The sequence below is a fragment of the Mchenga conophoros genome, linkage group LG12 (genome assembly GCF_057382185.1).
Source record: "Mchenga conophoros isolate Kocher_MC1m ecotype Shallow Benthic linkage group LG12, M_conophoros_male_GT1.1, whole genome shotgun sequence".
Classification (NCBI taxonomy): domain Eukaryota; kingdom Metazoa; phylum Chordata; class Actinopteri; order Cichliformes; family Cichlidae; genus Mchenga; species Mchenga conophoros.
This window is the reverse complement of record NC_140537.1, coordinates 27,500,004-27,524,908: the sequence shown is the minus strand read 5'-3', so window position 1 is coordinate 27,524,908 and position 24,905 is coordinate 27,500,004. Positions and strand designations below refer to the sequence as shown.

At 41.4% G+C, this 24,905-nt stretch overlaps 2 protein-coding genes across 2 annotated transcripts; both read right to left on the bottom strand.

Annotated features, from left to right (window-relative positions):
• Positions 1-8,657: 8,657 nt before the first annotated feature.
• On the bottom strand, positions 8,658-14,316 carry adra2b (adrenoceptor alpha 2B). The gene is made up of 2 exons (XM_085294938.1): positions 13,441-14,316; positions 8,658-13,266 (listed from the first exon to the last, which is right to left on the bottom strand). Exon 2 carries the CDS (start codon positions 13,241-13,243, stop codon positions 11,666-11,668), a length of 1,578 nt encoding a protein of 525 aa, XP_085151064.1. The 5' UTR covers positions 13,244-13,266; positions 13,441-14,316; the 3' UTR covers positions 8,658-11,665.
• A 5,394-nt stretch (positions 14,317-19,710) lies between these two features.
• dusp2 (dual specificity phosphatase 2) lies at positions 19,711-22,636 on the bottom strand. Its single transcript, XM_085294937.1, has 4 exons — positions 22,026-22,636; positions 21,600-21,718; positions 21,236-21,455; positions 19,711-20,677 (listed from the first exon to the last, which is right to left on the bottom strand). Exons 1-4 carry the CDS (start codon positions 22,411-22,413, stop codon positions 20,460-20,462), a joined length of 945 nt encoding a protein of 314 aa, XP_085151063.1. The 5' UTR covers positions 22,414-22,636; the 3' UTR covers positions 19,711-20,459.
• Between the last annotated feature and the right edge of the window lie 2,269 nt (positions 22,637-24,905).

Genomic DNA, 24,905 nt, shown 5'->3' with positions numbered 1-24,905 from the left:
TTTTTCTTTCTTTCTTTTTTTTTTTTTGCAATGTGATACAACTGGACGCTGCACTGCACTTTTTGTTTTTTTATTTTCACATGCTTTTGAATATCTATAAGGAAACACCATAGGGGAAATCTGAATTATTCAAACTTGCACTGATGTTTGTTCACAGCATACATCATCTGATATCTAAACATCAAACTAGCTCAATAAAAAACACTGAATTAAAGATAGTGTTTATAGAATCATGCTACTAAAATCTGCCAAGCTTTATCTGCAGAAGCAATATATGTTTGTGTTTCAATATGTTGAGTTATTAGATTGAATGCTTTGTCTTTCATATGAAGGTATTTATTCAGATATTGAATCTCTGAAGGATTGTAGTATACTGTATACTGTACTACTGTACTAATAATGTATACTAAAACATCTATAATTGAGTTGATATACATTTATTAGTCCCACAAGGGGAAATTTCATAAGGCTGCCGACCTATTGCACGCAATGGCGGCGCCATCTTACCCTCCGACCATACATACATTACACAAAACATCACATCGGGAAGACAGGTCAGAGAGGTATAACAATGGAAAATGCACCACATGAGGAAAGATAAGGAGAAAAAAATAACTCCCCCCAGACTGAGCTCCAACAGGGAGATCAGTTTGAGAACAGAAAAAAACACCTCTGCACATAGCACATGAAAAAAACTCTTAATACACCAAAGAAACACATGACAAGCAACAGGGGTGGGTAAAGGGTGCAGCATCGGAAGGGAATAAGCGTCGAAGGCGTTTGGAAAGGGAGGGGGGAGCGAGTGTGTGCATATCAGTGTATATGTATGTGTGTGCGTGTCCAGAGTTCAGCTGAGACAGTGGCATATATCATATTAATATCCTACACACATAAATAAAAATAAATTATATAACGAGCTATAATACAACAACAACAACAATACTACTACTGCTACTAATAAATACATCTGTAACCCTCATTTCTTGTTTTGGGAGTGTTATTCAGTGTGTTGGTCTGTGCATTAATGGAAGTATCTTCTGTAATACAGAAACAGCAAAACAGAATAGAATTTAATCAAATTAGCTTTAACCTTATTCACACTTTGTTAGATTCCAGTACAGTTCTGATGTTTCAGATGAGTCCATGCTTTTTGATTCCTTTGGCTTGCCTTGAACTCTGCTTTGGTATTAAGGGCAAAGCTATTCGCTGCCTCAGTTCTTATCTCAAGGATAAGACTTTCTGTGTGTCTGTTGCTGAGTTTTTCTCATACCCTGCCCCTGTTTTTTGCAGGATCCCTCAGAGTTATCTGGTTCCACTTGGTAATATTAGTAGGAGATATAACACCTTCCATTTCTACGCTGATGATTTACAGCTATATCTTCTGCTAAAATCTCAGGATTCCCTACAGCTTCTGCTGTAATGTCTTAAATACTAAAGGTTAGATGACTTATCACTTCCTCAAGTCAAACAATGGAAAAATAATTTCTTTGGTCATCTATGATTCCTCCAAATCTTAAAGCCAATTTACCAGAAATGTATGTAATCTCAGTTATGGTCCTGGCAGGGTATTCTTTTTCCTTTTTTTCTGTCTCTCCTTCTTGAGCCCTTTCTCTTTACACCACAGGTGGAGTTGCTGGGCTGGGTCTATCTTGCCAGCTTGCCTCTAGGTAAAGTCTTTCTTTTTCTTTTCACACCTGTTCCATTTTTGTAATCAAGCTCCTGTTTTTGCAACGGTTCTCCGCTAGATTGTCCTTGTCATTATGGTGGCAATCAGGCCGTCCTTGCTACCTGCTAGTTTTTGCCTTTTGTGATTTAACCATGTATCCATCTCCATCCTAGTTCTTTGCTTGGAGCCCAACCACAAAATGCTTCAGTCTGTTTCTCCTATTTCCAGCCAAGGAAAGTGATTGCAGTGAGGACAAAGCATCCTCCACTGCAGACCTAGTAGTCCAACATTAGGGTGGTGTCATTAATTATAACATGCCTCATTTGCAGGTATCTAAAGAATTCCACATTGTGAAGGCCAAAACATTGCTGAAGCTGCTGAAAGGAAAGAAGGGTCCGACCTCTAAACAGATCACCCAAGTTAACCAGCCCCAAATTAGACCAGACCAAAAAAACCTGGTCCAGACATCCAGGCAAGAAGTAAGGGCCAATCATAACAGGAGCCAGCTAGGATATCAGATGGACCCAGCCCTCCAAAGCACGGATAGACATCCAGGCCTTGACAGAGCATAGAGTAATAGGATTGTTGGAGAGTTTTTTGACACTGATCTCTTTAACATATAACAAATTAAACAGGGGACATTTGGATTGCATCTGATCCCAGTCAATGATGCAGTAAGTGTAAGAAGAAGCAAGCGGCAGGGGATTCAATCAGATAGGGAAGCCAGGAAATCCTGCACCTGTCCAGGTGTGGAGAATCTCCTCCTCGAGCCATTGTGTGTCACCTGGACTGTCGCCGGAAAGAACATGGTGTACTGTATACCCCGCTCCCGTAAAAGCAGCTTCACTGCATCATAGGCCTTTGGCTTCTTCAGCACCGCCGTGGAGAAGTCATTGTCAATTGACACCATTGAGCCGTTAAGCCTAAGACCCCCATCTTCAGAGCTGAGTCGGTGCACCGCTTCCACGACTCTCTGTTTATCTCTGAAAGAGTGAAAATGAATGAGCAGCGTGCGGGGACGCTTGTTAGGGTCTGGTTTCGGAGCGAGTACACGATGAGCCCTCTCCAACTTTATGCGCCCAGCCTTGGTGGTCATCCTGAGAACGCAGATTCAGTGTCCTCCGGTAGGCCAAGAAGCCGGACGTTCAGTTGTCTGCTGTAATTTTGCACTGCATCCAATCTTTCCATGAGAGCGTTGACTTGATTTTCCAGCTTGGTAATCCGGCGCTCCTGAGCAGTATCAGCGTTCTCCACAGCTAGCACCCTAGCTTCCGCTTCGTCCCACCCTTTGTGTGCCGACTAGAGTTCAACCACGAGCTTAGAAACAGCCTTGGTCAGAGGACTAAGTTTCTTGTCAGTTACTTTAACAACATTAGCCATCATCAAGTTAAAGGCATTGGCGAAGGCTGGGTCCAATTCGACAGTAGGGTTGGAGTCAGAGCAGGTGCCATCTTGAGGGGCTTCGCCCGGTTCAGACGGAGTGTCTTTTCTTTCTCTGTTTGGTCGCTGCTTACCCACATTGTCAAAAGACTGTGGCCAAAAGTCTTTCAGGGACATAGCCCGCAATGTACATACCAGAACAGAAACAGGACGCCTTATAAAACATGGAGTATAAAGGAATTAAGGCTGAGTGGCACGGAGCTCCGAAAAAACAGTGCGTTCACCCCGCTGCCATCACGTGACCCCTGCACTCTCTCTTCAGTAATGAAGTCCCACCTGCCAGCTGAGTACCTTCTTGTACAGTGTTAGGTTTGTATTGTTGATTGTCATTTATGCTTAGAAATATCTACTCATATATGCTTAGAGTGTTATAATCAATGTCATGTTGGTAGAGGTTTGATCCTTAATAGTCTGCAAAGACTTTGTGTGCATTCCAGAGTGCTCTGGCATTCACACCCACATCCTGGGAGCATGGGAGAGGTCGTACCTTCTCTTATTGTTTTGTGGTAGGATAAACATATCTATGTCTGTTTTAGGCTAAGTGCCTTTTGTTTAGATGAACTGCTGGACTTCCAGACCAGCAGGTTTAGAGAAGTCATTTATGGGGTCTCACACACACACACACACACACACACACACACACACACACACACACATAGACAAGGTATTCTTTATCTTTGTCGTGGTTTGTCGTGGTTCTCTCCCTCATATATGAGTAACACAAAGAACTTTGCCTACTTGGTGTGTAATGCTTTTTGCCGTGTAGCTGAATTGTCTTGAACGTTCCAGCGAATGGGTTTAAGCTACAAACCTATCATTAATTGGTCCTCCAGCCGGAGCCCTGGAGTCGACATTCACCGAGGGGAAAAGAGACATGCTGAAAGACTGACGTCAGCCAGGAAGTTCCTGTAGTAAAGTCCCGAGATGTGAGAATTTGTCATCGGGCCAGTGGATTAGCTGGATTAGTCTTTTCTCCTCGATGGATGACGATCGGCGGGCTTAGGGACTGATGCTACACGCAATAAGCCATACCAAGTACGTTCAGAGAGTCCGACTTTATAACCGTGTGAGTGTGTACTTCCTTAGCCGCTTTTTGGGGCTAAGAACGGTGTTTTTCGCTGCTTTGTGGAGCGATAAGTGAGTTCTCCGCCGCTTTGTGGGAAGTTGAGTGGGTTCTCTGCCGCTTTGTGGGACGTTGAGAAGTTCCGCGGGGTCCAGATTGTGCTGGACAATAGACCTATTCTTTGTTGTTATTTGTGGTGTTTGTGTTTGTGTGAGTGAGTGTGGAGTAGAACACGTGGTCTATGACGCCAGCTGTTGTTGTTATCAAGCAACCAAGAGTGCGTCAGAGGGTGACGAGAAGTTTATGATGGAATTCGCTCTTGGCAGCGCGAAGTATTTAGAATATTGGGACAAAAAATATGATTTTGGGTGTAAACTGCTTGCTGGAAAATGTTGGAAGTTTTCAGAAAACACAGCAGCCTTAAAGAGGCTGTGTAGAAGGCCAGCCCACAGCAGCAGCACTTAAGATATGCTTTGGTGAATGGCTTTCCCCCACCCCTTGCTGAAACAAAATGGTTTGATGATTCTTCAGATTGCTCTGATCGACAACAGCCTGTGCTCCAGACCATTAATTTAACCAGTTGTTGAAAGTAATCTGCATTAAGCTTAGGGTTGCTCAAATTTGGAACAATGACATATAAGCTGAAGTAAAATAGGTAAATATTTTAACTAATTACGTGCATAGAGGCACTTGACCTGTTTGAAAGACTGTCATCTTAATATGAGCCATTGCTGACATATAGAGCACACCTTTATTGAATATGAATATGAAAGTGCAAGTCTTTGCCACTGTGGGGAAAAGCATGCAACCACTGTGTGAGGTTGCATTGCAATCTCTTCTGAGCTGATGAGCAAGCTACACATTGTCAGATCGAGAGCTGGCTGAGAACTCATCAAAGAGAGGGAAACAAAACTATGATAACTATGATAACTGGAGTGTGCAGCGTTTCCGTGAGTTCAGCTTCTTCTTTCAGATGCGCAGCAGTTGTCCTGTATCTTGACTCATGTGTGTAGAGTGTTCAAAGCATCAGCATTATGTTTTGTTAATTTGTTTTGTTAGGTTGAAAAATAATTAAATAGACTTGTGATCATACTTATGGATCACCATGGCACTTATCATCAGCCATATGATTTATTTACGCAGCTGAAAAAGTGAGTGTGAATGTGCCTGACGTCACAGTATGTGTGTGCGCTGTGTAAAAGTAATTGCCTCCAATTGTGAGAGCGGTGATTCTGCAGGTCACCAGCTATTGTAAAAGGAAAAAAAAAGAATAAAAAAGAGACAAAATTTACATTGTAGAAGAAAAATAATAATAGGTTTAGGGAAGTGATTTATGGGGTCTCTCTCACACACACACACACACACACACACACACACACACACACACACACACACACACACACACACACACACACACACACACACAGACAAGGTATTCTTTGTCCACATGTGTACCTATATGAAACGTCATATGCAAATGAACCTATGTATATTCATGTAACCTCAATAAAAGAGCAGTGTTACGGGGGAGCGGACGAGAGCGACTGGGGTCAAGCGAAGGAACGGCGCTTGTCGTGGTTCTCTCCCTCATATATGAGTAACACAAAGAACTTTGCCTACTCGGTGCTTAATGCTTTCTGCTGTGTAGCTGAATTGTCTTGAACGTTCCAGCGAATGGCTTTAAGCTACAAACCTACCAACCCTGTTCCGGAAACAAACGAGTAAGCCAGTGGAACCACATATTGTGTTCTGCATTCTTCATCAGCAATGTTCTGTCAAACTCACCACGGCAGTTGCTAACATCCTCTCTTTTCTCTGGCAGAGTTTTCAGTGCTGCCCTGTGAAGTATCCAGCCTCTTCCACCACTCACCAATTGGTCACAAAGACAAGGATACAAGTCTCTCAATAAACCTTTTAAAACTGCTGATTGTTGTTTGAGTCTGCTCTTTAAGTCCACATTGAGCCAAAACATGAGCATCTCACCTTGTCTTTAAAATCTAATCCAAAAGGCCTGGGTGTTATCTTTGGCTTGAAGCTTTGATTTGATTTCTTGTCAAAAAATAGCTACTAGCACGACCTGGAAACAGTCCATGCCTTTATTACTTCACGTATGTGTTACTGCAGCTTCCTTTATTTTGGTCTCTCCATGTCTCTCACTTAAGATTCTCATGAAGTTACTGAAGCTAACTTTTGGTCACTTTTTCAACAAGAGTAAAGAGTGTTGTTTCCATCCAATTATACAATGGTTAAAAGCAGATCCAGTTTGAATCATGTGCTTACTTTAACTCAGCCATGATGCAGCCGTTCTCACTGTTAGTTTTTTGTACTTAATAAGACTTATTTGATTTAGTAGTTAAATAAGAACAAAAAATGAAAACAGTGGTGCAGCTGTAACTCATGCCATTTTGTGTGTTAAAACAAAAAATGACAAACTGGCTTGTTTTTGCATTGACCCCACCCCCTAAAAACTGTTAAGCTGTTACCATAACTGCTCAGGCTTATGGTTAACTTTACTATTTGGATTGTTTTCTTTGATGTTAGTGCAGCAGCAACATGTCGACTATCAGTTAGTTGGTTTAGTTTTTTTCTTCTCGTGATGAAAGCTGTTGATGTCAAGTTCACGGGTAACAGTCTAAATGTGACGAATCATGTGGTCTCTGATTAGTTCCTTCTTGTTTTATCTTGAGTTCTTGGTTTCCTCTGGCTCTGTGTCACTTTCTGTTTTTGTTAGTCAAACCGTTACGCGTCTTGTCATATGCGGGTCCTGTGCAGCACTTCCCATTAGCCAGACTGTATTTTTAAATCAAAATTTCTATTTTCTGTTTCAACAATATTTCGTTATTTTTTCTTCAGCCTTCCCCTCTCTTGCACACTCATGCATTGCTGGATTTTTCATATTAGGACCTAATTTTTTGCCGTGTTAACTACCTACTAAGGTACGTCCACTTTGTGCTTTGAATTTCCATCCAAACGCACAACGCATCAAAACAAGGCTGGAAATGCCTGTTTTACATCCCGGCTCTTTCCTTTAACAAAATCTTTGTAAAACGAAATTTTATGAGATGCGTAAGAGCACACACTCACACATACCCCCATCAAGTGGCACTCTGTTAAACAGTCACAGACTCCTTGAGCGATTTTAATCATAATTGCCCATGCCCCCTAAAAATGACATTTTTTATCACAGCCTTCACCGAGCGAGAGTGCATTTTAATATCTCCACCTTCGATGGGTAGAGAGCTTGCCTCTGTTCTGTCTCTCATTTTTCATTCTGCCTCTTGGGTGTTTTCAACAGTCAAATTACAGGGGGAAGAAATTTATCTGGCATTATATCGTGGATGCGATTGGAAAAGAAAAATGCTCGGCGCTAGAACGCCCTCTAAACACATACATATTCATACAGAACAATACTAAATCCATCATAAATCTCTAAATTAAACTTGATGTGCGTCTGTGTTTCAGTATGCGTCCGAGTGTGTCCTTGCATGTATCGGCTTCGCTTGTTTAGGAGTCTGTCCACTGTCTTTTGTGAGTAAGAAGCTAATGTGTTGAGTGTCGTGGTAGTTGGACTCTTTCCATTTTTGCCCTGGAGAGTCCACCGTCCCAATCAGGCTTTCTTTATATTCTAGCTGAGGCCAGAGAATAAGGGGCTTAGGGACACTGTGTTTGTGTGAATATACAACATTGTAAACATACAGCTCACTGCTCCCATTGCTTGGCTATGATAAGTTATCTGTTCACACACAGTGCTGAATATGGAAATGAAACAGTGTGGAGGAAAAGATGGGCAACATTTTGGTGTTCTTTGAGTGGAAACTTGTATGTGTGTGTGTGTGTGTGTGTGTGTGTGTGTGTGTGTGTGTGTGTGTGTGTGTGTGTGTGTGTGTGTGTGAAGGTAAAGCAGGACAGAGAGGCTCGATTCAGTGCAGACAAATGGCCAAACAGCACATCAGCATAAATCAATTACAATTCACCATAGGCCTGATGACCTCAAATATAACAAGCTGTCACAATAAGTGTGTGTGTGTGTCTGATTCTGTGTGTGGCTTGAATAGAATATGAGACAGTCAGTGCGGGGAGTGTGTGTATGTGTCTGTGTGTGATATTTGGAATGATGCTCTAATTCCTTACAGACTTCCTCTGTGTTCGCTGGCAGTAGGTGACATTATGCTGTTTCTGCTATGGCCTACTTCTCATGTCCCACTGTGATAGGAGATTTTGCTGTGACATCTTGAACAGCCATCAACCCACAGTGTTATGGACTATTTTCCCAAGTTGTGTTCCCATTTAAGGCAATTTCATAATGGCTGGAAATTGCATTGCATTGCGCTTCGGTTTGACATGTATGTCACGAAAACATCACAGATTTGTGAAACAACTCACTGCTAATTCTCTGTCTGGTCTGGAAATGATTTTTATTATCATTATCATTATTATTATTATTGTTGTATCATGTGGAGATGTATAAAACAAACGAACCAGGGAATGACTTGTGCTTTTTCAAGCGGCTTTATTTCCAAACTGGAAGGAGATGATGACAGATGGGAGATAGATGATTGCAAAGCTCAGACCAGGCAGTTTGGTCCAAACACAGTTGGGGAAAAGACAATTCAGGCGGTTTCCGGGAAAAGGATGGTGCTCAACAGGCAGAATACTGCATCTGTTACCTTTAAGCTCTAATTCTTACTTTTTAAAAAACAAACAAACAAAGCAGCAGTCTCACCACATAAAGCCATGAATGGTAAGTTTGAGCAGCATTGCAACTCATGGTTATTGGAAGCAGCCATGAATCCATGACCTCTGTGGCTATTTTTGTCATAATTGAGTTGCTATAGCTGTTTGTGTTACTGGAGAGAAAATAATCATTTTAAATGAGGACAGGGAACAGTTGTATAAGTGCACAGAGCTCTTGCTTGCAACCATTTGGTTTCATCAGTTATTTAAATCTCCTAGCAGCTCTGCGTGATATGGATTATCAGGCCTTAATGCACTGCAAATCATCCAAATAAAACTGGCTATGGTTGCTATTGACATTTTCATATTTCATTACTTTTTCAGGAGACATCTGACAGCAGTAGCACTGGTGAGGAGACATTTTTCTGTTGCGATATAGATTGTACATCAATGCGTGTGCTTGTATCTCTGATTGAACATTTCACTGTACTATAACTAGATGAAACAATGATGAATAAATGTTGCATTGTATGCACATAACTCAAAGTTCATGTTCCTTCAGTTCAACACAAATGCATCCCCCCCAACCCCGAGCTTAAATATAGCCCAGTCTCACAAAGCAAGAGCTTGATGGCAGAAGTCAATGTTGCTCTTGTTCAGGATATTAAAACTCTGTACAGTCTTTTCAGTCTCTGATCGCTTCCAATTCAATTGGTTTTTCAGAATAAAAGCACAGTAACTGAACAATAAATAGGTAACAGAACACACAAACTGGTTTGAAATAAATAATACAGTGTTTTCAATCTTTGCCTCCCGTCACATACACCAAATATAAACTGATATTTCATTACAGAAACACAGGGCCAGATTTCACTGAGTCAGGCTGGTGTCCTGTGAGGCTCTTTGGTCCCTTGAGGGTGATCTTTAAAAAGCCATGTACTCGATGTCACAGAAAAAACATTCACTTTTAGATCATTAAGACTGTCCCAGTGTAGCGACACACTACCGATCTTTCCTCCAAATTCATCATAAACATTACAGACAACCAGATGCAGGAAATCTGTCAGTACAGTAGATCTGTAGTACATAGCAGCCAGAGGAGGCACTGACACTTTTTAAGGAAAAACAAGAGTCAACACGCATGCACGCTCGCACACTCGCCCACATACACACACACGCTCACACAAGTCAGCAGAATTAGACCGTTACTAAATTGATGTGTTGCTGCTGACAGCCCTTGTCCCATTGAGTCAATAAACATGTGCTGTTCACAGTTACAGACACATTTTCTTGGTTTTTTTTCCTTCTTTTTTTTCTTGTCCAGGAAACTCACAAAGCTTTAGTGTCTTGGTGAGAAAAATAAAAGTACCATTCATCTTCTTGCCTCTCAGCAACGTGTCGAATGTGCCATGTAGAGGTCCACTGCAGAAGATGATGTGCCAGAGGCATCGGTAAGGAGTGACTCAGACAAACAGTTCTCAGTATAACCCCTGTAGGTGTAATTAGGGGGAACATCACACGTCCATAATTGCATTGTTCATCTCGGCGTTACAGTCAATATAAAATGTTTACCTGGTAAATAATGCTGCACAAAGCAGGATTTGTTTTGTGAAAGTTAATGCTTGCCAGTAGAATGATAAGAATCTGGTGGTTTTTATTTTTAGGAGACGCACCTCCCATTTGATACTGTGAAAAAACACTGAAAGGGTTTGAAGATGCTCTAATTATCTTTGAATGTTGCTCGAATGTCCAAATACTGAGGCAGTTCATTGAAAGAGAAGCTCAGGCAAGTCAATTAGGGTGATTCTACAGGTTAAGTTAAAAGAAAGAAAACTGTAAGCTAAGAGTATGAGATGCAGTCTCATCACTTTTCGTCTACTTCTCAGCATCATACATGGGATTTTATATCAAGTCCATCATCCAAAGTTAATTTTTATTGAATATTTCATGAAAGGTGAAAGCCAAGAGTGTCATTATAAACAACCTGAGTGTCCATTATGACCAGTGAAGCCAAAAGCAAGGTGGCAGGGCTTCACATGAAGGCTTTCTGCACAAAATCTCCGAGTTAAGTCTGAAAGGGTGCCCTTGTTTGTGCTATCACATTTGAGATTGTCAGCAACCTTCTCTTGTTGTTGCATTTTTAGATAAAAATCAAGGAACACATGTTTGCCCTGCAGCTTTGCGATTGAGACTACAGACACAGTTGAAACTGCAGACGTAGGGAATCATCACTAATCTTATGTGCTCCTTGTGTTGTCTATTGATAAGTAAAGGGCCCTAGGCTCACAGGAATCTAAGGCCACTTGTCCTTACTTTTACCTGTCTTCTTTAGTCCCAAAGTTTTTGATAACTACAAAACATGTATAAAAAAATATGTTGTATTCATTCACAGAGTTAATTCCCACTTGTTTTCTGCCTTCTATAAGTTTTATAGTGTATTTACATTTCTTCTATCATGCTGCCCCCCTCTGTCTCCCAGGATTATCTATTATTCCTTGTCATCCAAAGATAAAACTTTGGATTCAAAGTCTTATCAGAAATACTAAAGTACTAAGCAGGTTAATAGTGTCTCGCTCAGCTGCTTTTTCATCGTCTGTTTCTTCGCCTCACTCTGTAAAAATCTGTCAACCAGTTGCGAGCTGAGATTTCACAGTCCGGGGTTTGTGTTTACACGCTGTGGCTGTAAAAGTGGCTCTCAGTTTTTACATATGACGTATTTTTTTAAACAGCCCTTTAAGTGTTCTGGAACATGATTGGTTTTTGTTTTGTTTTGTTTTTTTATGCCTCAGAAATGTCCATTTTCTATACAGCAATTTTATGTGCTAAAAGAAAGTACCCTTGGTGCTTCTGCACAGTATCTTTTTGAAGGCCTTTCTAAAGTCTTTGTTAAAGATGGTGTATATGACTGGGTTGAGTGAGGAGTTGCAGTAACCAATCCAGAAGAAAAATGTAAAGAGTGGACCTGGGATGGTGCAAGTCTCTGGGCACACTGCCTGGAGAGAGTAGGAGAAGAAGAAGGGGAACCAGCACACCACAAAGACACCAATGACCACTGCCAGGACAAAGGTGAAACGTTTCTCTCTGTTGACCATGGCTTTACGCCTCGCTGCTCCAGGGTTGTTATCTGTTTTTGACTTTCTCCCTGGCACCAGACGAGCCCCCTTTGAAGTGGCAATCATGTCGCGGTAGCGCTTGACTGAGGCTGGGGAGTGGATCCCCCCTCCAGCAGGAGACCCTGGCATGCTGGTGCTGCCGCGTCCCCCTCCATGGCTGTGCTCCATATCGCTCTCTGTGCTTGAACTGTCAGCATTGTTATTGTCAGCCTTTTTCTTTTGCAGACGCTTGCCCTTCTTCCCCTCCGCTTTAGTCTTGGTGGCAGACTGAGGCACAGTGGAGGGGGTTGAGGGGACTTGTGAAGAGGTATCAACCTCTGTGGCCGTGGGCACGGCTGGAGAAGGGGATGGAGGCTGCAGGAGATTATTGGGTGTGGGATTTGGGGAGGTTTGAGACTCTGCTGGAGCTGGAGAAGGTGTGATAGCGAGGGTGGGGGGTCTGGCATTTGAGGTTTTGTTGGATGAAGGAGGTGTGCTTTCTTCTTCATCCTTCCCATTGGCTTGTACATGCCGAGGAGGCTGACTTGGTGTTGCACAGCCAACCCCATCTTTCCTGGGCTCTCCTGGTGGGCAGCGTGTTCTCTGCTTGGCTATTTGGTAAATTCTTACGTAGACCAGGATCATGATGAGACATGGAGCGAAGAAGGAGCCAATGGTGGAGTAAAGGATGTACCAGCGCTCATCATTCAGCTGGCACTGAGGTCCTCTCTCACTCCCCTTGTCGCCACCCTCACTCTTGTTCAAAGAGAGCAGGGGAGGGAAGGAGATAATGGCAGAGATGAGCCACACCACCACAATAGCGGCTTTGATGCGTTTGGGTGTCCGCTGACGTCCGTAAGTGACCCTGGAGATTGACAGGTAGCGGTCCAAAGAGATGGCACACAGGTGCACGATGGAGGAGGTGCAGAACAGCACGTCCAGCGCCAGGTAGATCTCACACCACAGAGACTTGAAGTACCAGTAGCCAAGCAGTTCGTTGGCTAAAGAAAAGGGGATGATGAGTGTGGCCACTAAAATGTCCGCAGCAGCTAATGACACCAAGAACAGATTCTGCGGACCTCGGAGTGACCGGCTGGTTAGGACAGCGATGATGACCATGATGTTCCCGACGATAGTGAAGATGACCATTAAGGTTATGGCGGTGGCAAAGGCCGCCGTTGCTTCCGGGGAGTAGGGGGCAGGATTGAGGACACTCTGGTTGCATGGCACGGAGGATCCCGAGCCGCTCACACTGCTGTTCCAGCCACTCAGCTCCATGGAGCAGCCGCTGTCCTGAACCGAGGCCATGCTGGGATTATTTTTCCAAGAGGCTTTAAATTTAAAACAAGCAAACAAAAACAAACAAATAAACATGCAAAATATTTTAAAAAATGTATAAAGTGTTAAACACTCTTAGATTATCACGCATTTTTGTCCTTAATAAAACAGTATATTTACATTAAAATACATTTTGTAATAAATTGATAATTATTTGGCATATTTACCTCAGCCGTTCTAGTTTTGTCACTGTGTTGTTCGCAAATGATCACTCCCTTGCACCCTCCACGGCAGGTCTTCCAAATCCATTTTATGTGCAACAAACAGTCCTGGGGAACGCGTCAAGACGCGGATCTTTTCAATCAAAACGCATTGCCACTTTTCAAAACCCGTTCTTCTCCACAAAAACAGAAACAGAAAAAGAAAAAAATAATCACTGCTGGGCGTTCGCCCTCGCAGAGTTACATCGCACCCTGAAGAATTAAAACTTGATTGTTTACACAGACCGATCCTTTTTCAGTTAATGTCATGAAAATGGAAAGATTTAATTTAAAACGATCTAATTTGGGGCCATTTACGGTGAGGCGTTGTTGGATATCAGAGATCAGATTAGAGTAAATTGGTCTGATTTCCGTGCGTCCTCGTTTGGAGACGCGCGTATACCTGACAATCTCGTTCGAATAGCGAAAAATAAAAGAGTGATTTTAGATGACGCGAAATAAAACCAATGCGGTGGGATATTTACACTGATTGTCTGTTGAAAGATTATGATGTTTCACAGGAATACCAGCGTTTCCAATCAAGAAAGAACACAAAGAACAACCTCAAGCTCTCCAGCTCTCCTGCGCACGATGTCACATCTGCTTTCAAAACACGTTGTTGTTTCAGTAATAAAAAGATCCTCGCAGAGCAGCTCAAGTCGGTGCGTCTCATGAGTTTTTTTTTGTGGTCCCTGGCGCTTCAGAAGTTTACCGGGATGCCATGATTCAGCCGCTCCGCTGATGCACCTCGCAGATTTCCTCGCAGAGGGGCAGCAGCATCTTCACTTGTGAACAGGACCTTACGACGAAACCTAATAAGTGGGGTGCCTCCCATCTCCCTCTTCTTTTAGACCCGGTGATGTCACTGTGAAGCCGAGCGTCATGGGATGTTTGCTTCCTCCATCCTTGTACAGCCCCCCACCTCCCAAATTATATCTATACCCAAGCGTCTCAGCCAACGCAGTTATATTAGAAATGGCTTGTTGGGTGGCACTGCTCCGGTCAATTAACTCCACAGGACGCTGTGATGTCCAGCTGGGAGAGCAGAGACGATGCCATCTGCTTTACTGAAAACATTTGTTTCATTCCAGGGACTCCAGGGTAAACAGCACAGTCATCATTACCATCACCATCATCATTTTTCCTCAAGATGTGGCAACTTCACATTTATGCTTTTCAAGCAAAAAGCCTGTGTGACATTATATCATTCTTTGGTTTTTAAACGATTTTTTCACTTAGTCCTCAATAACTCCTTCAGTGCTGGAGGTCTAGATAAAGGCGCAGTGTAATACTAAAGGGAAATGCCATCCATGTTTTAGCTGCCCAGTCTTGTTAAAAGCTTTTTCTCAGATTTTTAATGAGATTAGGTAAGGTAAGCACAGTGTCTAAGATTGTACAAGCTGAAAAACACCTCAGTGTTTGAGGCAGGGTTTATGTGCACAGTTCAATGTGTTTTGTGAGCGTCCAAATCAATACAGATTGCCAGCTCATAATCACAAAGGCAGGCTCAATTTTACGTGCGAGAAAGTAGTCACACCTTTATAATACAGTAAAACCACAAATGTCTAAGAATTCTAATAAAACAAATTCTTCATTTTGAAAGATGAACCCCTTCGGAGATTTAAATTATTGATGCATTAGGTACTGACTGATCCACCCTCTGGATTAAGGATCTAAAGCAATAAATCATACATTTTATGTAGTTACAGATTTTGCATATCAAATCCAGTCCATGGGTAATGACAACCATCAATTAAATGGTGCAGTAAAAGTGAATTATGTCCTTGTGAAATCTGAAATCTCCTCATGCTCATCTACCTCTCCACTCCCTGGATAAACGCACCGTGTTACCTTCCACCTCTGCTCACTGTGCGAGGTGCAGGGTGAGGGAATAAGGCACTCATTGTAATGTTCTGTGCTCATGCATTTACATCATCACTTGACTTCTATTTAAATCCCTCTGCAGTTATGCACCATGCAACACTTCCTATCCCTAGAAGAAGAGACATCTATCATCCCTCTGATTTGTTGCCTACCTGAGATCAAGGGCCTGAACGTTCAATTATCCATTGAAACCTACGTCATACTGGCTGTTTAACTTGGCCATAAAACAAACAGCAGCAGAGTTTATCCTGTGCTGTTTGAAAGTAGGTAGGTGGCCTCTGTCAAATAAACGCACACAAACAAACAACACACACATTTACCGGTCATATACACACACGATCTTATGAATGGTGTGTGGGTAGAGGTTCTGTTTGTTTGTTTTTGTAGTGCGTCCCCCACACATTGCTGTTCTAATGAGGAAGAAGCCCAGCTAGCCACCCATGGAATTACAATTGGGTGGCCTGCTCTCTGATTCTGTGACCAGAAGCAGCAGTCAATAATGGTCGTACATTTCTCGCTCCACGCTACAGAATCTAAATATAAAGGGGGAGAGAATAAAGCTTTTAGCAGGAGAGTGCACTCCAATCAAGTGTCTCTGTTTCCGTGGGTGAACCATGCTTTGTAACACGCTGAAAATGCATTCTGGGGGTGAGGGGTATGTCAGTGATGCCGAGGTTATAGTGAGTGAGCGGCACACAGTGTTCAGTGCACAGTACACTGCTTATGAAGTGCCTGTTGTGTAAGAGCATGTGATATACAAGCATGCATGCACTCACACATACAGTTCACAAGCCTGGAGGGAACTCTGCTGCCATGGATCAGTGGATCAGTGGATAAGCAATTTTTCTTTGATATCCACATTGGAAAAGTTGGTACTTGGTCTGGAAAGGACTCTCACTCTTAAAAAAAACAAAAAAACTCCAGGAGCTTTTGAACAGTTTCATTGTGTTCAAAATAACTTCAAATTTCTTTTTAATTCCTTACCTTTTTAACAGGGTCTTGAAAATGAGATTACTGCAGGTCAGAATAATGTAGGGCTGTGGTCTGGTGGGAGTCTGTGGACATTATGGTTCTGGTCCAAATCAATTATAGCACAATACCTGCCCTTTGGAAGCTTTCAATTTAGACCTTTTGGAATTACTGGCTTTAAACGGTTTTCTGTTTTCTATGTGTGGGTGTGTACACTCAGGTACTCATACTATTATGTGTACCAGTGTGCGATTTATAAACCTTGAGAGAGATGGTGTGTGGAGATCAAGGAAAATTTAGCCAGAAAAGGTACGCCTTGTCTTTCAAGTTAAGCTCTGTATTAGGGTCAGTGAGTTTTGTCCCACTTTGACGACAGAGTGAGGTCCCTCCTTTTTCTCCTGTTTATTTGAAGGTTTCCAGAGGCCTCAGTAGGTAAACCAGTCCTGCAATGTTCTATAGTACACGGTTTGGAGAAAATATCCATACATAGCAAAATATATTATGATCTCTCTAACATACCCATGACTGGATGAGGAATGTGCTATCCATTAGCCATGAAGGTACAAATATGTTTGTTTGTGTGTGTGTGTGTGTGTGCAACCTGCAAACAATTACAGGGAGTGCTCCCAAATGACCATGCAGTCATTTTCCCAAATAACTACACCTCTGTGCATGTGTGTGTGTGTGTGTGTGTGTGCATGCAGGTCAGTGCATGTGTGCGTGCGCGCATGTTACATGAATGCGTTGTAATTCTCCAGCTTACAGTATCGTGTTGCTCATCCTCATCATGTGGTTTTCTCTAAATGGGATTTCTTGTTTTGAGTGACACAGTCTTCAGCCGTAGATAACAAACACTGTGTAATGCCATGTCCAAAGGAAGTGTGATCCTCTCTGCTAATCCCTAATCTCTTATATGCTTCCTCTTGTACATACAGTACGCTACACATGTACATCAATTACGTGTTTCCAGAGCCTCATGTAATATGATTGGCCTAGTTTTATCTGGACACAGATGGGACCTACAGTTTGAGCCAGTTTTATTAATGAGGCAGGCTGACTGAGTCGTAACTGACTGATGAGAGCCGCATTCGAGTAGAGGGGAGGTGATACAGTCTGTTTCCTGTACTGGTATTTGAGGACAAATTAAATGACACCAGTGGTGATTTAATGTCTAAAATGCACATTTGAAGTGTGCGCGCGTGTGTGTGTGTGTGTATGCAAAAGAGCTATACAACTTGGTTTTCTGGTGGCCTTAGTTAATAAACAGTCTGCTGGCATCATCTGCTGGATACTTTTGAGTCATTATTTATTTCTTTTCATTCCAAAAGTTGTCACTAGAGAGCACTGTTTCACTACAAACGTATCCAGCACGATCTGTTTTGAAGACAACACAGAGAAATATCTGTGTTGTCTTCATTTCTTTTGAAATCACCTGCGGCAGTGAAAGAAGTACCAGCATAGTTGCTTAACTAGTAACAGTGCAAAAATACCAGTAATACAAATCAAAGTCTTGTGTAAATGTCTGCTTAATGCACAAATATTTTCATCATATATGACTTGAAGTAGGCTATTAATAAACTGTGCACTGAAGGGAAAAGGTTTTGCGACTTATATGTTATATATGTATGTATTATATTATTTGTTTATCAGTTCTGATTCATCAACGTGTTTGTAGCATTTTGGAGCTGTATGTCACATATGTGTATAATACTACTTTTTAGAAAGTATTAATCTTGCTGTACAGACCTAAATCTGGTTACAGAAACCAAATAACACATTTTATTCTAGATTCCCCATATCTCTTTTGTTTTTATGATTACATTTTTTTTTGCAGTTTATTTAAACCATTTGATGCACTGGTTTAATCATTAACAGTGAGTTCTAATTTCAAGTTTAAACACAGGTCTCTTAAAAGTAAAATCTGAACTGGTGACCACAGCAGTAGTAGTCGAACAAAAAGCACACTATTAAATAAATAGAATAAAATGCACAGATATAATAAAACCTCCAAATTGGTGATGAGAATTTGTACTTAGTTACTTCTTACTAATGATTGTTTAGTTTTGATCTGCTCCAAAATCAAATATTTGTTTGTCTTTGTTTCTTTTTTCCTGTTTTTGTTGAACTCATTCATCTAAAGTGATTTACAAAGAAGCCGATGGAAAAACAGATCACCCTCTGATGGTTTCAGAAGAGTGCAAAGTGTTTATTTTGGCCTGAAATATAAAGATCAACATTGAATAGATTAGAAAATAAGGATGTTTATTTATTTTTTCTAAAATTAAATCTGAGCCCCAACCCCCTCAGGAAAAAGAAGAAATAAAGTTTTAAGAAATGTATCTGATGGAAGACTAAGAAAAATGATGAAAACATACATAAAAAAATTAGTTTGAGCTCATATTTGTGTGCTTTTGATGAGTACATTTAAATGGACTCACACCAGATTAAATGCAGTTTTTTAGGGGCTTTATTTAACGTGATCGCTCAGTTTCAAGTCCAACCTGAAAACCACTGGGCATTTCTTTGCCCTCTGCATGGAAAACTGTAGCTAATGGAAGAAAAAAGTCAAGCAGAACAGCTACGCTTGCTTACGTGTTGGGTAATGGATATTTGCGCATGAGAGGACGTGGACTACTTTAGCTATGGCCAAAACAGAAGTGTGGGTGACTTAATTAGCATCAGGAAATGAAGCAGTGGTGATAGTGGTAGCTGGTCTTTTCGCAAGTGTTGGTAATAGTTCTTTGTTATTTCAGTTGAACCAGTTGAATATAGAGCTGACTGGTTTTTTAATACTGTGTTGAAACAACCATGAGCCTTGACAATACTGATAAAAGTACAGCTGAAATTTGAAAATAAAGAAAAAAGTCCAGTAATTTATATTATTTACCTGTTTAAAACTGGTTTTAGTCAGATTAAAATGCTATAAACACAAATAGGTGTTTTGGACTTTCCAAACTTCCTGATTAGAAATAACTTTAATGACTTTCCCTCTTACCTGTAATTTCTTTTAGCAGACTTCCTGTCATGTGCCTAAAGCGATTCATGTTAGTTGAATGAGAGGATGTGAAATTCCCATTGCTGGCTGTTGAGGTCAAAAGGGACTTCAGACTGCAAAACCCACTTGCCACAGGATAATCCATGAAAACGCTCAGCAGCCCAATGTTTTTTAATGCCTTCTGATTCAGCAAGAGCAGCCGAAAGCAGCAAGGTCAGCGTGTGAAATTATGCATTTGTAATGCGCTCTGAAAACACTGAAATGCACCTGGGACTCGATGGCCTCATTGTTTTGTCTGTGCGGTGAACGATGACTGGATTAGTGTGTATAAGTAGTACAAGTAGTGAGATGTGGTGGACAGTAGTGTGTAAAACAGTTTTTTCCGCTCACACGGTTTTCATATGTTCCAGCATGTTTTATTTCAGTGGAAAAACAGCAGGAAGCCAAAGGTATAAAGTGCAGTAAGAATTATTGATGTCAGTAACACTGTCATAAGAAATACTGAAATAAATAACAAAATATATTTACACAATTAAAAAAAACAAAAACAACTTTTTCCAGTTTGAGTGTACCAATCTGTCTCAGGATATAGAATGATACCAGCTGTGGTAGGTGCATTTCTAACTTTCTAAACGTGAGAATAATGAACTATTGCTATAAGAAGATAACACAGTGTTTCCTTACAAAAGACATATCATGTCACAGTGGTTAAAAGTGTATGAAAATAAGTCAGCCCTTCCAATCAATCAGGCACAGAAGTCACACAAAATAACACACCTGCACGTGCACACACACACACACACACAAACCAAACAGGCAGGCACAACTCCACTCAAGTATAACGTCAGGGAAATTACCTCATAGCTGTTCCAGCTAGCTGGCTCAGAATCACAGTTTTTCATAATGTTTCCATGACACTGTGGTTTACATTGCTAAAATATAGCATTTTCAAAATATGACTGCAACCATGTGATGCCAGCAACACATTTAGCTTTCCTCTGAATGTACAAAGTGAACTTTTCAACAGTACCAACAACACATTTATGCATGTGGTTTGAGTCCTGGTAGTGCAGCGAGTCCAGCGCAATATGCCAAGAGGCAGGAGAGTCAGTTAAATTTCACAGATGGATTTGTGCCTTTATCCCTGACACAGAACATCAGTCTCAAACTGCAGCAGCTGTCCCATGAAAGCCAGGTTTGGCGAGATGACGTAACGCCGCTGCTTGACGAAGTCGAACGCCTCATCCAGCCGGACACGTTGAGTGTGCATGAGGTAGGCCAGACAGATGGTGGCTGAGCGGGATATACCTGCCTGACAGTGCACCAGCACCCTTCCACCGCTCTGCTTCACCGAGTCTATATGTGGAAACGGAAGAGAAAGAGACAAAAACAGGAAGAGCAATCAGCATACCGTGCTTCATTTCACATCGGCGGTAATGTTTTACGAACAGACAGCACAGAAAGTTGGGCTAAACGAGCTGTCACCCCGGAAATGAGCGTTCAGTCACTAGTCACTGCTATAATGGAAGTTCCTTTAAATCAAATTCCACCTTCCCCTGAACTCAACTGTAGAAGGAAAGCTGGTCAAAACAAGCTCATAAAAACTATCAGGTGTTAATAAACTCTTTCATCAAGCTTAAGCTCCATAATCCAGTTGTTTTGTAACCAGATCATTAATGATTACATTGTTGGTCCCCAAGTGTAGGACTGAAAATGGATTATGGAGTTTAAGGTGCTTAAAATTTTATAGGTTTTTATTAAAAAATACAAAGGGGAGGCTTATTTAACATGGATTTAATTTTCTAAGTGGGCCTTCTATCTTTGTTGGAGTTTGGACTGACATTTCTGTGAGCAAACACTGGACTGGACTCTCATTTCAGAGGTTACATACTAACACAGTTTGGAAATACTCACCAATGAATGCAATTGCGGCAGAAAAGCAGGCTCTGATGTCTGCAGCCAGTGTGTCCTCCACAGTGAGTCGCAGGTACTGAAACTCCCCTTCATAGAAGTTGGGACAGGTGGAGGACACGTTGAGCACAGCTGTGATGCCGGCTGCAGCCAGAGTCTCTCTGCGGGATGAGTGGATGGCACTGCCCAAAAACAAGAAAGGTAGCAGCTCCACGGGACCATCCTGCAATTTGACAACAAAAACAATCACTAAACTGTTTCGTCTCGTCTTGTCTGTGGCTTTTCATCACACAAAAAACAAAACAAACAATCAAAAACGTTTTAATTGTAATATTCTGTTTTTAAATATTAATAACTTTTAGCTCACCTGATCATACGCGGGTGTCCTCCGGCCTGTCACTTTTGGCTCTGGCTCCACTGCGCAGTGATTGATGGTTGAAGTGTAGCAAAGCTCCGGATAGGCCTCAGAAAATGCCCCAAATCCACCTAAACAGAGGTCACATTAGTATGAGGTTAGCAGTAAGCTTTCAACACGTCCTCTTTAAATGTATGATCTGTGCCAAATAACAACAATGCTGTTATAAACATGAACTCTATTTAGAATTTTTTTAAACGTTCCTTTATCGTTTTGGTTGTATCGAAACACTTTTCGATCAAATCGATCATGATTGCATGGATGATCGTTAACGACTTAGTAATTCATTAAAAAACACGTCAACAACAATTTTATTAAACTATTTAAAAATAAATATATATGCTTTTAAATGGATTTAAACCGTGTGATGCTTTTTACCTTGCAGAAAGCAGATCTGCGTGTGAACTTCGTTTTGCAGGGCGGTGAGCAGCATCTGGGACACGCTCTCCGCCTTCAACTCGGCCATGGAGCTGCTTCTCTCATCCACCACCACCACTGGGGAGAACTCCCCACTCTGGAGCCGGGCCCTGAGCGTCTTGTCCGGAATGAGCCACTCCAGAGCCACCACTGAACTCTTGGATCTACGACGCAGCATGGCGTTCCAGTTCACGTTTCGGGACTCGCAGATGTGCGCCAAGGAAAAGTCGAGAAACGGTCTGCAGTCCAGCACCACGCACCCTGCAGAGGTGTACTGTTCCCGGGGAGTCCTAAGTATGTGAACCAACTCGTTGCCAGTTATTTCCAAAGGTTCGTTGATTGGATTCATTGTTGAAAAGTAGTTGAAAGTTAAGTTAAAAATAATAAATTGTACAAAATAGTCAGTTTAGACAGGTAAAAAGAAAATCCCTAAAATTATAATATATAAGTTGTATCAATTTTAGATGCAAAAAATTTTTCAAAGTAAAAGACTTAATATTGTGAGTTCTTGTTGAACTCTCCTGCAGGCCGGTTACAATCGGCTCTAGGTTCATAGTTTCACTTGTTCATTGATAACGGCTGCGCGGTAGGCGGGGTCGGCGCCACCCCGCCTATTTTCCACAGTAGGAACAACGTCAGAGGCGGAACGACCATATTTGGTCTGGCCGGCACTCCTCATATGGACACTGACGTCAAGCCTCATTTTCCTACCGCGCACGTGGTCGGAGTTTGGGGTTATCCCGTGTTTTTATGTGGAATGACGTTATACTGAGAGCTAAAACCCTCCCTACCCGGTCGAAACGCCTGCCTTCAGCGGAAAGACTGAAGGCTGAGTGTTTTTTTTTCGGCGTAGATTAATCCCGCACCACCGTGTTTTTCTGTTGTAGGTCCATGCTGCAAACATAAAATGTCAGCACTGACAATGTTTTTATTCTGCTGGAAAATTTAAAGCTGCTCTGTGGAGTATTTAAAAAAGCATAACTAAAATCTCTGCTGCACTGCAGACACGAAAAGCACAGACATTTTATTAATTAATTATGATTCAGGCGTGTGGTAGTTATGGATTACAGTGCATGGATTTCTTTTTTTTGCAAAGGGGCATTGGGAAAAGTAGGTTATTAAACACAGACCTATCCACTTCTGATGTCCAGTGTGTTTTATTTCAAGTATGATACAAGAAGTAAATGTTTATGAGAAATTCGCAACTGCATTTTAAAAGGTCAGGTAGTTTCCTCAAACTGCATTTATTTTAGCTGCGTCTGTGGTGTGCAATGAGAAACATGTGGGATTAACTCTGAATAAGCACTAACCATATTCATCACAAAATAGCACACAATAAATTTTTAATAGGTGAATGGCGGTGGATGGAATGACACAAAGGAAAAGACATGATGCACTTCAGTTACGAGAAACTTTTACTCAGAAAATACAGGACTATCCACAAGTTTCAAGTCTGCCCTCATTATATAAAACTGCTTTGCTCCCAGGGAGTTAGAATTTCTTGAAGCAATGTAATAACAAATTCTTGTAATAATGTAATAATGCTTTAAAGTGGTGTAGTGGGCTGGTTCGGAAGACTTTCTGGAGGCCTTTCAAAGTTTTTCTTTGAACATTGGCTGCTTTTTTCACTTCTTTTTTATGTCCTTATACCTGAACGGCTTGACATTCACCTATGAATCATTCAAGCACAAAAGGCACCTGACTCAAAGGATATGTAGACCCGTATTATGTCTACACATAACAGGAAACTCAGCAAAAAAACAACAACTTTAGGTCTTGCCATTAGGCACTTTGGTTTTAGATTTTACATCAGGTTTCCCTGATGTATAAATCATGGCAATCCTTCTGGCACTTAAGCGCGTACACTATATTACTCCGTTTGTGTCTAGGGACCCAATCCTTGGGGTGGACCAATTTTTGGCACAACTTATTTTGGGGTCAACAATTTATTAAACAATATTTTTCAGGTTCCAGAGTAGTGGTAACAGGTTCATGTCAAGCATGGCAGACAGCAACTACAGTATGTCATGAAGTGTATCTTTGATGCATGAGCTGGAAAAATATATATTTTTTGAAGATTTATTATTTACTTTCCATAAATAAATAACAGAAACTTATAAGAAAGAGGATATGGATTTTACCATTTTTAAGCCAAAATTGTCCTCCTTGTGTCCTGGGGGTTAGAACGGGTTCTCCACCAACTGGAAGGTCGGGGGATTGATCTCAGACTCCTCCAGTCCACATGATGAAGTATGAGTGTGAGTGTGTGAGTGTTAGAGAGCACTTAGGTATATATAAAATGCTGCATGAATGTGTGTGTGTGAATCGATGAGTGAGACTAGACTACATAAAAAACAGTCCATTTTTTTGATTTATGTTTGCACGTTTCAATAACCCATTCCCAATTTTTCTAACAAATCATGAAGAGATGAGAGATAATTCATGACTTTTGCACAGTATTGTATCTTTAAAAAAATGACATATTGTCAGACTTACAGTAACTTAAAAGCATTGTGATCAACAAGAGAAGTCACAAATTAGATGGAAGTCTTCTTAGCAGAAACCTTTCAGACTACTATAGAAAAAAAGTGCCACCTCTCAATTTGAAATATAAAACAATTTATTTTCCTTTTAAAGTTAAATTTCAAATATCACACAGTGCAAACTCTTTGTTTGGGGGACTGAGCAGCAGACTGATGGTATTCATGGTGAATGGTTACAGTTAAGTTACCATGTTGGTGACTTCAAAGCCTCCTTCATGTTGTGTGTTGGGGGGGGGGAACCTAAACGAACTCTGGATTTTGTGTTCTGTATTTGTCATTAACTCAGCAGTCTGAAGTA

Excerpts from the sequence above, each read along its gene's own strand:
- adra2b (XM_085294938.1), bottom strand. The coding sequence starts at position 13,243 with ATGGCCTCGGTTCAGGACAGCGGCTGCTCCATGGAGCTGAGTGGCTGG.
- dusp2 (XM_085294937.1), bottom strand. The coding sequence starts at position 22,413 with ATGAATCCAATCAACGAACCTTTGGAAATAACTGGCAACGAGTTGGTT. Across the intron at positions 21,719-22,025 it reads GCAGATCTGCTTTCTGCAAG|GTGGATTTGGGGCATTTTCT; the intron begins GTAAAAAGCATC and ends ACCTCTGTTTAG. Across the intron at positions 21,456-21,599 it reads GGACACCCGCGTATGATCAG|GATGGTCCCGTGGAGCTGCT; the intron begins GTGAGCTAAAAG and ends GTCAAATTGCAG.